Here is a 15,186-nt window from a genome sequence, read left to right as displayed (position 1 = left end):
GTTTAGCTTCCAATAGCACAATTTTAATTTTTACTCAACAGGATTCAACCAATATGGGATGGAGATCAAAATGAATTGTGTTGTTTTTTCCAAGCTCTATGAGGTGGTTGTAGATTTTGATTAAATTTTATTTGCATTTGTTCCTAAAACTAAATTTCATCACTTTCTCCTTTTATCTACGTTAATGTTTGGGCTACCTTGGACCATGCCCGTTAGCTATAAGTAGAAGGGAGAAGGTAAGTACTTCCACATAAAGGGACTGTCTCCTCTCAGTCAGAAGGAAGGACATCAGATGAACTACCAGGCCAGTTCTGCTCTTTTTCCTGACCACTGTGTTGTATCTATATTCAGTTGGATGTTTTATAACTGTAATTTTCCTCACAAGGAAAAAAACGACACGTGGACTTATTTTTGCCAGTTTTCTTTAACATCATTGAAATGAAGTGACAATCAGGCCCATTTGTGTTCCTGCTGTATTCCCAGAATCTACAACATAGCAGGACACACTAAACATGCTCAATAAATACTTGTTGAATAGCTAAGTGAATTTCCACTCTGATTATAAATTTAACTTACATAAAAATTTCATTTGCAAGCAGATCCAAGTTAATTTAAAAGCACTGACATTCATATCCCTTTAGTTACATTTCTCTTCAGTGAATTAATATATTTAATAAATGCTTACCAGAAATAAATCTTAATTAAGTATTTAAAGGTAACCAAATTCAAACAGAAAAGGAAGGTTTCAAATTCTGACCCTGACAATGTTTCAAAATTTAGGGAATGAAGAGACATAGTTAAGATAATGACTCAGAACATAGAAAGCATGGAAGTAGCCAAATTCAAGTCTCTTTTCAAGGGTGAGAGCACTGCCAATTCACTTGTTCTTGTCACAAAAGCCTGTTGGCTTCTTCACAGCCCTTACCATGGATTATTTTCTTGTTTGTTTACCTGTTTGCTGTCTGTTTGTCCCATTAACTTGATAGATCCATTACAAGAAATTTGCTTGGCTTGCTGCTCTAGTCCTCATTTCTGGTACAGTGCCTGGCTCACAATAGATACTCAAAAAACATCTGTTGAAAAAAATAAGTAACAGCAAGATTGCTTAACAATTATGCATGTATATGTGACCTGTGTATACACATATATTATTATCATTATTATTATTGTTTGTTGGTACTGGGGATTGAACTCGGGACCTTGTGCTTTCAAGGCAGGCGGTGGAACCACTGAGCTAAATCCCCAGCCCACATATATTATTTTTTGATACTTGTGTAAGTATGTGGATATTTATGAGTGTTTTTGAGTATTATGTTTGGCACAGCTACTTTTTCATCTGGATATTATTAAATCTCCACAACAAATAACATACCCTCTGATGGAGGCAATTTAGCCCCCAATTCTGGCCTTGCACACTAAGGTGCTGTTACCTTGGTGTGACTTCTAAGATTTTCTCAGGTTTTTTTTTTTTTGGTGTTGGGAATGACTTGAGCCAGCAGTGTCTTTTGGTCAAAGGTCCCTGAGTTGGTGCCTGGGACCACATGATCTCTGCCCAGTGTTTCTCCCCTTCATGATTCTTTTTTATCTTCTTCCTTGTATTCAAGACCCAAGCAATGGCCCAGAGAACTCTAGCATACGTGCTTATGAATGAAGTCATCCTGTGATCCCTTGGCTGAACCCTGGTTCCAAGAGGGCAAACTTAGAAATAGATTGTTTGCTCCTCTGACCAGCATATATATTATCATTGTGTAGGATTAAACTGCCAGGACAGTTTCAAAATGTATATCTTGTGAGATTTGAATTGTGTAAATGAGGTCTTGCAAAAATTTTTTTTCAGGGATGTACAATGTAGAGTCAATCATGGAGTTAATGTCCGCATTTTTGATGGGAAGACCAACACCATACATTAAAAATGACTAATACAGCATAACACAAACAGTAAAAATTGAGTCCCAGTTTTCCAAAAAACAATTTTGATTTTATATTTTTAACATACTGTCCCAGTTGAGAACAGAGAGTAGACACACTCTGAAGATTTCCAGATAACTGGAGGAAATTAGAAAATACAAGGGAGATCCAGGGAACTTGCCATTGTAGATGTAAATGTGGATGAGCAGGTGAGTTGCCTTTAAGCTGACTGCTTTACAATACTGAGGAAGTAGCTTCCAGAGTACTTCACAATTGGGTAGCTCCTCAGGTAATGTGATTCTCCAAGTTTAAATGAATAGAAATCTGAAGGAAAACACTCATTTTAATGCAATATAATGTATTTTTAATGTACTTCCTGGAGAAAGGTTCTTAGGGCTGTTTGCTTTCCACTATTATTTCTGTCTCAAAGCTTGTGAAAGAGGTACTTGAGAATGCTTTTATTTAAGGCTTTGTTTCTCATGGGAACATGAGGAAAAATAGAAAACTCTCCAAACCTTCCAGTTTGTTTAGTGAGGAAATATGACCATCATGCAATTCTTTGGTGGAGTGAATCAAAAGAGGGTCCTGCAATTCAGGCCTTTGGTGGGTGTATAAATACATGTGTGTGTGTGTGAAAACAGCAGCCACACTTTGTACAGCAAGCAAAGCCAGTGACTTGGTGGATTCTCCGGGTTTTCTGAAACTCCAGGAAATTATCACAGACACCTGCCATGAAGCTGGCAACTGTCTTCCTGCTGGTGACCATCAGTGTTTGTAGTTACTCTGGTAAGTAGTCTAGAATATATGATATTTCTCTACTTTTCCATTAGTAAAACACAACTGATAAGCCTATCTCACTAATAGTGGAATATGGTAGAAGGTTTAGAATCACCAAAAATGGAATTGTTGGGAGATAACACAGATTCCTCCACCATCCAAGCTCTAACCTAATATAAGTACTATCCCTAATGGATCCTGCATAGGAGGATAGCCAATTTCCACTGAAGGTCACTGAAGGACACAGGTGGCCATTCGTTTTCTTTAATCTTGAGTAAAATATGACTTTGTAACTTTTTCTTTTATGCTTTTAAAAGTATTTGGAGTCATTTACTATTATCTCTAGTTGCCAAATTGGGTCTCCTGAAACAGATATATTATCTGTTTGCCTATACAATAAACATTTATTAAGGGGCTTAACTTTTGAAGCTGTAGGTAAGCATTGTAAGAGTCATGCATAATTCAAAGATTATTCTCAAGGTACTGATAGTCTGCTAAGAGATATGACTTTTACAAAAGTTACTCCAATATTGCACTATTGTAAATGCACAATGAGATACATCGGTAGAGAGCTCTGTGGGTGTACCAAGGGGTGAAGAGTCTAACTTCCAAGTAAGGATATCGAAACTGGCTTCTTGGAGGAGAATGGGAACTGAACCATTCTCTTTAGAAGAAATAATTGTAAGTCCCAGGAAGAAACATTTGGGTGCAACAGAAAAATGCTTCAGGACAGCCAGAGCTCACTGAGAGAATAGAAGGCTTTGAAGAACTTCCCCCAGGAACATATAAACACAGACAGAGAGAACATTCACCACAATGTCTACTGTAATAAGAATGAAGATTCATCATAACAAACCAAGTGCTGCCTACACTTACACAGGCTTGGGTTTGTGATTTTTATTGAATTTTTTGAGGAATTTTTAATTTCATTAGTTTTGAATATTTTGTTGTGCTCTAGTGTCCAAGGACAAATGCTTACAAGCAAAGGTGACAAGAGAAAGAGGGTGGAGGGAAATAAGTATCTCCCCATTAGGGGAGAATTTTGGCGGGAAAGTACATGAGAAGATAGAGGTAGGAGATATGCACAGGCTCCATTTTTATAATTTCAATGAGGAAATTAAAAAGTTTCCAAAGGAAAATTAACCATGGCAGGTCTTAGGCAGCGGAAGGACACATGTTCTTGTTTGTATGCTCACACACAGGTATGCATTTATATATCCACTCAATTTTTGTACACATACATCATATGCATTTTTTCTAATATCTCCTTTTCCTTCCCATTCATCTTCTATGCAAAAGTTATCTTTCCAAAGCCGGTTGTAAAATACAGTTGTCCATTTAAAAGCCTTAGTAGCTCCCCATTGTCCTCAGGGGGAAATTTTTCCATTGTTATTGGTATGGCATCCAAGGCTTTTCAAAATCTGATCTTATTGATTTAGGTCCACCCATTTTATCTTCCACCTCCTGGTTACAGCCCACTGGAATTCTGCATTCCACCCTCTCTGGGCAGAAGGCACACTACTGTGTGAATGTGTTACTGTTTTAACATCTTTTGTTGATATTGTTCCTGAAATACTGCCTCTCTTCTTTACCTTGTGATCCTGATGTCTGCCTCAAACATCTAACACTTCTGGGAATATTCCTGTACCACTCTCCCACATTGCAGTTAGTCATCCCTTCTTTTGTGCTTCCACAGAGCTTTGTTTTTAGGGCTATCATACTATACACTGCAGGGTGGCCTAAGATTCATATTGTTCACTGGACAGTGTTAGGTTTCTGAATAAAGCACCCTTGTCTCATTGTCTATATATCTGTAGCAAATGGCATAGAGTTGGTGCTCAATTAAATTGCAGCATTAAAGTCAGTTGGTAGGGAGAAGTTTCTTGGATTCCGATTTGGTTCATTCTTATCCCTGAATAGAGATTTAGGGCTTTTCACTTTTGCCTGAGAGCTGTGAGCTCTGGACACAGCCACATACAAAATACTTACCTGTTCATTCAACCATTAGTATCTACTGAATTCTTACTGCATGCCAAGATCAGTAAGCATGGTGTATAGTAGAGAAGAAAATGTGAACTCTTTGTTCTCTCAGAGCCTACATTCTAATGAAAACACGAAGGTAATAAAAATAAGAGTAGTAGCTATCCAGGAAAGAGAGTTCTAGAGAGACAAAGAGCAAGTACAAAGGCCCATAGGCAAAGGTTTTCATGGGAATCAGGATAATTAGGTATAGTCAGGGCCAGATATGCCTGTCTCACTTGGTTTCTCTTTTGTCTGTAGCTACTGCCTTCCTCATCAACAGTTTGCCCCTTCCTGTTAACAAAGTGTTGCCTTTGCCTCTGGATGTTCTTTCCTTATTGGATCCATTAAAGCGTCTTCTGCAAACTCTGGGCATTTCTGTTGAACACCTTGTGGAAGGGCTAAGGAAGTGTGTGAATGAGCTGGGACCTGAGGCTTCAGAATCTGTGAAGAAACTGCTGGTAACTATGGCTTGGAGGGCTGATTTTCCAAGGGGGAGGGCTTAGTCACCCTGGAGGCCCATGCCATCATGGTCTCACTTGAAAATGTATATGGCTTTTTTACTGAGTATGTTAGTAAAATATTCAGGTTCTCCTGGAGTCTCATGGAAAATCCAATTTCTACATGTACAGAAGGCGTTATTGAATAACAGAGACCCTTGTTCTACAATTACCAGCTTTGTGATTCTAGTTGAGATTTAACCACTTTGAGTCTGTTTCTATGTCAGCAAAATGGTGGCTACATAAGATAATAAATGTGAATATATTTAACAAATTTTAATTCCATCTAAGCTGCTCTTATTTTTGCATATGTCCTTTTGCTTTTTAGGAAGCCCTATCGCACTTGGTGTGACATCAGGATAAAGACAGAATGAAGGCGAAAATGGAAGTAGACTGATGCTTCCCCTTCCCCAGCTACAACTCATTCTGCTCAGATGCAGACTTTATGTCCTAATGTGTAGTAGTGTTCGCTGAAAAGAATGAATAAAGCAATGACTAGATTTTCAGCTTGTCTTCATTTCCAGGGGCCTAACTAGACACATTTCCTCTTGGATCACAGACTAGACAGCCTGTTGTTATAAAAGTAACCTAGCATTTTACATAAGACGCTATCATTTCTTTTCCTCTCTTTGTCTCTAAGTTAAATTTTCAATTTTTCAACTATTCTTTATCTGACAATGTTTCCAGAATCATCACTTTCCTAGTCCAGTTTTAAAGAAATGGTTAAACTTAAATGAAAAAAATTCTAGGTATCGTCTGACAAGACTAGGGTCTTACTTTCTTCACTGGTTTGGAGTCTATATAGAGGGGATGCTAGTTTCTATGAAGTCTGTAGGTACCTTAAGGGCACACAATAACTTTCTTAAACCTTCTACCAAGCTAGGCCTTTACTACCTAATCTTTGGACAATGGGATTATAAACTCTCTTCCTCACTTCACTCCATCCCTCCATTCTGTCACCTACAAAAATGCATCTTTCCAATGCATAATTCTTGTTATAACAGAATACATTTCCAGCTCCTGAAATGGCTTTTGTATTCTGGCCTTTGCTTACATGTCTAATCTCATCGATATTCCTTTCTCCACCTGTGTGCCAGTCCCAGCCACACTAAACAGATAACTACACCTTTTCCCTGCTACCAGTCTTGGTACACTGTCCATAGCACAGTACCATCAATAAGGCAACCTAGAATCACTGTAGTATTTAGTCACTCATTGTTTCATTTATTCATTTTATTTTAGGTATTTTAAAATTTTAGGTATTTTTATTTTAGTCAAGAATAATGAGAACGTCTATTTATTTTTAAAGAGAAAACACAATATGATCAACCAATCAACAAAATTATAATACAATTAAGTGAAACTAATCATATTAACCTCACCCAAAGCAGGAAGAGCCTAGATTATTTGGTTTTCGATTTTTATCATCTAAATATCAGTAAGGTATAATAGCATTAATAATATACACTTTTTAACCCATGATCCTTATTGGGCCATGCTCTACCCCAGTGGTTCTCAACTAGGGGCAATGTTGCCCTTCAGATAACATCCACCAACATCTGGAGACATTTTTTATTGTTACAACTAGGGGAGGGGTTCAGACAGACATCTAACGAGTGGGAGCTGGAGAAGTTACTAAACAACTGCACACAAAAATAAACCAATAAAAAAATTTCAAGCATCAAATATCAGTAAACGCTGAGGCTGAAAACCACTGCTTTACCCCCTTCAAAATAACTGGTTGAAAGATGAGTGTATTTATATATTCATTTATAATATCACCGTTATCTGTGGACCAAGTGCATCAAAAATTTGAATTGTGGAGCTGGGGGTGATGGTCACTGGTAGAGCATGTGGTTAGCACTTAGGAGGTTCTGAGTTGAATCCCAGCACAAAAGAAAGAGAAAGATAAAAAAGGAAGGCACTTGAATGTTATTAATTGCTATCTTTGGGGTCATTATTTCCAGACATACCCATAGATAATATTTTCTTATTTTTAATAAGCAACCCAAATCATCTAAATAATGTGGAGAAACTGCATTAATTTCTCAGTACTTATCTCTATCTGCTCTGTACCCAAATAGGTATCAGATTTAATCAATTAGTATTGGAACTGACTGCTTCAGAATGTACTACTACTACTAAACATATTAGTATGCTCATTTACTATCAGATATAGATCTAAATCAAATTTTATCAACAAAGTGTCAATTTTGGCCAATAAAGAAATTTCTACTTTCCAAGGCTTTCTCAAAATATCTGTAAACATTTTAAAATATGCCTTTTGATCTAGTAAGTCAATTTTGAAAATCTGCCATAAAGTGATAAAAATCAGTGCCTGAGTTTACAAGTATAAGGGTGTTTATTGCAGCATCCTTTGAAGAGCTGAAAAACAGACAATTAAGAATGTGCATCAATAGGGAAATGATTAAATTATGAGCTATTGGGTAAATTTAAAAAGATTTTTATTTACCTAAACTCAACACCATGAAATGTTATTAAATAAGGAAGAAAAGCTACAGGTTACAGCTCAAATTCCTCTCTACATGTGTATATGTTTAGACATGTTCAAACAAACAAGGAGAGCACAGTTAATATTGGTGGCTGATAGGGCTAGTTTGGGGATAATGATGCTCAATTGGGAGATTGCCAACTTTCAAATATATATGAATATATAATATATATATAATATAATTCCTAAATTAAAAAATATATATGATATATTGCCCTCTTTCATACAGCATATATATCATGAATATATATATGAACATATATATTCAGTGAAAAAAAAATATATATATATTTCCAAGGCAGGAGAGGCTTCTATTAAGTGAAAGAATGCTGTGAGCTATAAAGCTTTTGAAAATCACACTTTAATTCATGTTTTCCATACTTTTCTGCATGAAGGGCCTATATACGTTACTTATACATATTTATAATATTGATAAGTTTTAATCATATGATTGTTACCTTTTAAATAAGTTTTCCTTCTCCAATGATAAGTGTATGCTATTTTAATAATTCAAGAGGAATTTTGAAAAAATATTTGTCAACTAGCTATATTAGAAAGTATTTCTCTCTCCCTCAAAACAAGAATGACAAAAAGAAGTCTTATCCCAGAGTTTTAAAGTACCTAATTGAAAACCAGGGGCTTTAGGATCACAGACATGTGTTCAAATTCAGGTTCCAGCATCAGCAGTCAGGATGGCCTTGGACAGGGTCCTTGTAAATTTTCAGGTTCTCATTTACAGCATTCCCAAAGGGAATAATAATATCTAATTCCTGTACTTGGTGTGAGGATAAATGAAGGTCTAACCATAGGATGCATCTCAATGACATTGGTTCCTCAACAGTGGTATGCAGATTTGAAGGATCATGGTGCCATCAATGACTATAAAGCATTGCTGCAGTCTGAGATCTGCTTAAACTTTCTGCCAAGGTTTAGTTGCCCTGCCTTTTCCTTATTCATGTCTCCAAATCTTTTATTGTCTATTGACACATAGGTCAAATATCATTACCTCTGAGAAGTCTTAGCTCTCCCACAGGGGCATGAATGGCTGTCTGTCCTGGTTCCCAGGTTACCATGTCCATGCACCTGGCATACCACACCATGCTGAATGTGGTTAGCTATGTGCTCATATCCTCTGTGGGAAGACTTGAGCTACTGGAAGGCAAGAACCATCAGATCTTCAACATTGTCCCCTATGACCCTGCCTTTAGGTAGAAGCCCTATAATTTCCATTTTTTTACTTAGTGTAGAATACAAGGATATTTTTAAAATTTATATATATATTTATTGGTACATTTTAGGTATAAAATACATTTACATTTATCATTGGGTGTTTGTACCAGAACATGATGTATCTTAGTTCTATTTTTTTCTCCCATTGCCTGTGCACCCTTCACCCCCTCCACCCTTCCCTATTTACACAGACTTTGATTCCATTTCTTTTCTTTCTCATAATTTTTCCTTTCCCTTCTTCCCTTTCCCCTTCCCCTCCCGCCATCCCCAAACCCTTGGACCTTTTCCTACTTCAAATTATCAATTATTCATTTTAAACATTTTCATCCTTATTTATACTTTCAATCTCTCACACTAGAGAAACTATTCGGTATTTACACATGTGTGTCCTATTTATTTCACTTAAGAGGATGGCCTCAATATGCATCCATTTAGCTATAAATGACTCTAGTTTCTTGTTCTTTATGGCTGAGTAGAACTCCATTTTATAAAAAAACCACATATTCATTATCCAGTTTCCAATCAGTGGGTACTTGGGCTGTTTCCAAGCTTTAGCTATTACAAACTGTGCTGCTATAAACATAGATGCACATATATCACTGTGGTATGATTCTTTTAATTCTTTGGGGAAGATATCCAATAGGGGAATAGCTGGGTCAAATGGGATCTGTAGTCCTAGTTGTTTGAGGTATCTCCATACTGATTTCTACAGTGGTTGCACCAATCTATATTCCCACCAACAGTGGAGAAGGGTTCCTTTCTCTCCACACCCCCACCAGCATTTCTTATTGGTTGAATTCTTGATAACAGCCATTCTTTCTGGGGTGAGGTGGAATCTCAGGGTTGTTTTCATCTGCATCTCTCAAATGACCAGTGATGTTGAACATTTTTTCATATATTTATTTGCTGTTTTTACTTCTTTGTCTGAGAAATGTCTGTTCATTTTAGATACCCATTTTTGAATTGGATCTTTGAATTTGGGGGTGTCTGATTTTTTTCAGTTCTTTATATATTCTAGATAGTAGCCTTTTGTCTGAGTTACAGCTGCTAAAAATTTCTTCCCACATTGTAGGTTGTCTCTTAGCTCTGTTGGTAGTTTTTCTTGCAGCACAGAAGCTTTTTAATAAGATGAAATCCCAGTTGTTGATTCTTTCTGCTAGTTCCCATGCTACTGAAGATTTGTTCATAAAGTCTTTTCCTATGCCAATGTCATCAAGAGTTCTACCTAACTTATCTTCCAGCAAGTTTAGTGTTTCTGTCTTAATATTTAGATTTTTAATCTACTTCGATCTTAGTTTAGTGCATGGTGATAAGTATGGGTCTAGCTTTAATCTTTGGCAGGTTGAAATCCAGTTTTTCCAACACCATATATTAAATAGGCTATCTTTCCTCCAATGATGGTGGTTGGCTCTTTTGTCAAAGATGAGGTGGCTGAGTATGTCTGGAGTTGTTTCTGTATCTTCTAATCTAGTCCACTGATCTTCAGGTCTGTTTTTTGCCAGTACCATGCTGTTTTTATCACAGTAGCTTTGTAGTATAGTTTCAAGTTGGAGATTGTGATACCCCCAGCCATGTCTCTGTTGCCTAGAATTTCTTTTGCTATTCTAGGTTTCTTCTGCTTCCAAATGAATTTTTGGATTTTTTGTCTACTTCTGTGAAGTATATTGCTGCAATTTCAATCAGCATTGCATTAAATCTATATAGTAGTTTTGGAAGTATGGCCATTTTCACTATATTGGTTCTTCCTACCCAGGAACAAGGGATATCTTTCCAGTTTTTTATATCCTCTTCGACCTCCTTTTTCAAAGACCTGTAGTTTTCAGTGTAGAGGTCTTTTGCTTCCTTTGTGAAGTTGATTCCTAGACATTTCATTTTTTTAGATGCTATCGTAAAAGGAATTATTTCCTGAATTTCTCTCTCAATGGGTCTGCTATTTGCAAATAAGAAGGCTATTGTTTTTTGAGTGTTGACCTTGTATCCAGCTACTCTACTGAATCTGTCAATTAGGTCTGGAAGACTTTTGACTGAGTTTTTTGGATCTTCTATGTAAAGTATCATATCAGCAGCAAATAATGACAGTTTCACTTCTTCCTTTCCTATCTTTATTCCTTTTATTTCTTTCTCTTGTCTAATTGCTATGGCTAATGAATCCAGAACAATATTGAACAGGAGTGGTGATAGTGGGCATCCTTGTCTTGTTCCTGATTTTAGCATGAAAGTTTTCAGTTTTTGACCATTTAGTATGATGTTGGCTGTTGGTTTTTCATAGATAGCCTTAATCAGGTTGAGATAAAGACCTTCTATTCCAATTTCCTGTAGCGTTTTTATCATGAATGGGTTTTGGATTTTGTCAAATGCTTTTTCTACGTCTATTGAGATGATCATGTGGTTTTTGTCCTTGGCTCTGTTAATATAGTGTATTACATTTATTGATTTACGGATGTTGAACCATCCTTGTATCCCTGGGATAAATCCAACTTGGTCAGGGTGTATGATCTTCTTGATGACACTCTGTATTCTGTTTACCAGTATCTTGTTGAGGATTTTTACATCTATGTTCATTAAGGAGATTGGTCTGTAGTTCTCTTTTTGGGTTGGGTCTTTCCCTAGTTTTGGGATCAAAGTAACACTTGCTTCCAGGAATGAATTTGGAAGCCTTGCTTCCCTTTCAATATCCTTGATGTGTGTAAAGAGTAATGGCAATAGTTCTTCTTTAAATGTCTTGTAGAATTTAGCAGTGAAACCATCAGAACCTGGGCTTTTTTTTGTTGGTAAGTTTTTTATTACATTTTCAATTTCACTCATTGTTATTGGGGTGCTTAGAATTTCTATATCTTCATTGAATTTTGGCAATTCATATGTCCAGGAATCTGTCCATTTCTTCTGTGTTTTCCATTTTATTAGAGTACAGATTCTCAAAGTAGGTACTGATGATCCTCTGGATTTCTGCTGGATTTGTTGTGGCTTCACCTTTTTCATTCTTAATTGCATAGATTTGAGCCTCTTCTTTCCTTTTTTTGATAAGGTTGGCTAAAGGTTTATCGATTTTTTTTTATTCTTTCAAAAAACCAACTCTTTGATTCATTAATTTTTTGTATCATTCTCTTAGTCTCCATTGCATTGATTTCTGCCCGGATCTTTATAATTTCCTTTCTTGTATGAGCTTTGTGTTTGTTACGCTCTTCTTTTTCTAGGAGCTTGAGGTTCTGCACTAGGTTATTTATCTGATTTCTCTCTGTTGTCTTAATATGGGCATGCACTGCTATGAATTTCCCACATAGAACTGCTTTCATTGTGTCCCACAGATTCCTGTATGTTGTACTGGAATTATCATTTACTTGTAGAAACTGTCTAATTTCTTCTTTAATTTCCTCTGTCATCCACTGGTTGTTCAGGAGGGTGTTGTTCAATTTCCATGTGTTTGTGGGAGTTTTGCAGTTTCTTATGTTATTGATCTCCAATTGTGTTGCACTATGGTCTGATAATATACAGGGGATAACTTCAATTCTCTTACATTTACTTAGATATGTCCTATGAGCTAGCATGTGATCTATTTTGGAGAATGACCCGTGTGCAGCCCAAAAGAATGTGTATTCTGATTTTGTGGGGTGGAATACTCTGTAAACATCTATTAAGCCCATTTGTTCAATAGCTTGGTTCAGTTCTAGAATTTCATTGTTAATTTTTTTCTATTTGATCTGTCTATTTGTGATAGAGGGGTGTTGAGGTTCCCCACTACAATTGTATTAGTACTTATTTGGTTTTTCCTGTCCATTAATATTTGTTTTGTATATTTGGAGCATTTGTATTTGGTGCATATATATTTAGGATTGTCATCTCTTCCTCTTGGATTGTTCCCTTCACAAGTATGTAGTGACCATCTTTGTCTCTCTTAAATAGTTTTGGTTTGAAATCTACTTTGTCTGCAAATAAGATTGCTATGCCTGCTTTTTTCTGGGTTCTTATTGTGTGGAAAACTGTTTTCCATCCTTTTACTTTCAGTCTATGGATTTCCTTTTGAGTTAGGTGTGTTTGTTGTATACAGCATATTGCTGGGTTTTGTTTCTTAATCTATTCTGTCAGTCTATTTCTTTTGATTGGTGAATTGAGGCTGTTAACATTGATAGTTATAATTGAGAGATATTGACTCATCCTTGTCATGATGTTTTACTGTTGTTGGCTCTTTTATTTCTTATTTTTCCCCCTTTTGCTTTAGTGTCTTACCTTGCGTGGTGCCTTCTCCCTTCTGGGCCTCATGGAGTTGTAACCTTCATTGTCTTTTTCTAGGATATTGCTTAAAATAGTTTGGAGTGCTGGTTTGGTGTTCATGAAATTTCTCAGGTGTTCTTTGTCGTGAAAGTATCTAATTTCCCCATTGATTTTGAAAGATAATTTTGCTGGATACAACAGTCTAGGTTGGAAGTTATTTTCTTTTAGGGCTTGAAATACTTCACTCCAGGCTCTCCTTGATTTAAGGGTTTGTGTTGAGAAATCTGCTGTGATTCTGATGGGCTTTCCTTTGTACGTGATTTGTTTCTTTTCTCTAACTGCCTGTAGAATTTTGTTTTTCTGTTGGGTTTCTGGGATCTTGACTATTATATGTCTAGGTGTAGATTTTTTGTCATGGCTGGTTGGAGTTCTATATGCCTCACTTATCTGTATGTCCAATTCTCTACCTCTGTCTGGGAAGTTTTCTACTATTACTTCTGTGAACAGTTTTTTTTATGTCAATTGTACTTTTTCCTGTTTTTTCGTGGATTCCTATCAGTCTTATGTTATTCTTCTTTGTATCATCTAGCAGCTGTTGGATTGATTTCTCATAGTCCCTTACTATGTTTAAGAAATCTCTCTTTTCATGTTCCTTAACTGCAATCCTGTCTTCTATATCTAATAGTCTATCTTCAGATTCTCTTAGTCGGCTCTGTATGCTTTCAATGGAGTTTTTAATCTTCTGAATATCTGTTTGAATCTGTTTCATGGATTCCATTTCTTTCTTATACTGGGCATTCGTGGCTTCTAGCATGTTTCTGATCTCATCTACTTTCTTATCTGTTTCTGCTCTAGAGCCTGTAATCATGTCTTTTACTCTGCTTACCATGTCTGTATTTATCTGGGAGATTATTTCTGTTTTGAATTTTTCTAGAGCCTCATGCATCTGCTTTGTTATTTCCTGTGCTATCAGTTCAGGGTGTCCAAGTGGTTGCTTATCAGACTTCCCCCCATCATTTCCCCCAGAATTTCCTTTTTGTGGCATGGAAGCCTGTGTTTGTGCCTTGCTTAAGTGTCTTCTCATTTTTGTTTTTGGTAATGTCCTTGGTTTAATTCCTGGGTTGATATTTCAAAATTGCTTAATGTAGGTATCTTTGTCACTTGCGTTTAAAGCCCTTGTGGAATGATTGCTTTTCAGAGGTGTCTTCTAGATATAGCTTGTGTTTGGGTTTTGAGACTCTAATGACTCTGAGGCTATTTCATTTTCCTTATACCAGGAAGGAAAACTAATTAGATCATTCACAACATGTTAGCCCAAGTGACATAGTCAGCAATACCATAGCATCAAGCACAGCTTAGAAAATGACAATTTGTGGTAGTTATCAATCTATCACATTTAACTATGTGAGTTAAATTAAAACTGAGGACCAACCCAGCATAAGTTTATAAAGAATAAACTCTTCAATATAGCATCTTTCCCCTTCAGGGTGGGGAGTTAAAAGGAGTTGGGGAGGGAGGGACAGGTAGAAAGAACAGGTAAGATTAGCGGTAAGGCCAGAAGACATAGAAAGATCACACAAACTCTAAGAAGTTGTTAAAGGCAAGAGAAAAAGGCAGAATAAAAGAACAAAGATGTGATAGAATAGAATCACCTAACAGCAACAGGGAAGCTAGATACTGAATTTACTTTCCTTTAAACCTAACGATAAGAGAAGGAAAAAGAGAAGAGAAGAACAATAAGGGAGAAATCTGAATTCAGTGCAGAAAGGAACAAATGGGGAGATGAGGAGCAATGTGGGACAGTGAGAGAATGAATGAGAGAGAGAGAAAAAGAGAAGATAAAAGAAAGAAAAGTAAAATGTTGAAGAGTAAAAAAAGTAAAACTTAAGAATTAAAAATAAGAAAAAAAATTTTTTTTCTTTTTTGCAAATAGCAATAAAAATTATGGGCCTCCTTCAAGGTTTATCTCTGCTGTCACAGTAGGCAACGTAGGAATCCGTGTGTATATGCGAGTCAATGAGTCTCAGCAAG

At 36.4% G+C, this 15,186-nt stretch overlaps 1 protein-coding gene across 1 annotated transcript; it reads left to right on the top strand.

Annotated features, from left to right (window-relative positions):
• The first annotated feature begins 2,514 nt into the window (after positions 1-2,514).
• Positions 2,515-5,704, top strand: Scgb3a2 (secretoglobin family 3A member 2). The gene is made up of 3 exons (XM_004854364.4): positions 2,515-2,694; positions 4,966-5,165; positions 5,533-5,704. Exons 1-3 carry the CDS (start codon positions 2,640-2,642, stop codon positions 5,554-5,556), a joined length of 279 nt encoding a protein of 92 aa, XP_004854421.1. The 5' UTR covers positions 2,515-2,639; the 3' UTR covers positions 5,557-5,704.
• Positions 5,705-15,186: the final 9,482 nt, after the last annotated feature.

Source organism: Heterocephalus glaber, unplaced genomic scaffold, assembly GCF_053883595.1.
Source record: "Heterocephalus glaber isolate CG9 unplaced genomic scaffold, H.glaber_assembly_v1.0 deba00001463, whole genome shotgun sequence".
NCBI classification, from domain to species: domain Eukaryota; kingdom Metazoa; phylum Chordata; class Mammalia; order Rodentia; family Bathyergidae; genus Heterocephalus; species Heterocephalus glaber.
Note: the sequence above shows the minus strand (reverse complement) of the source record. Positions and strands in the feature narration are given on the sequence as shown.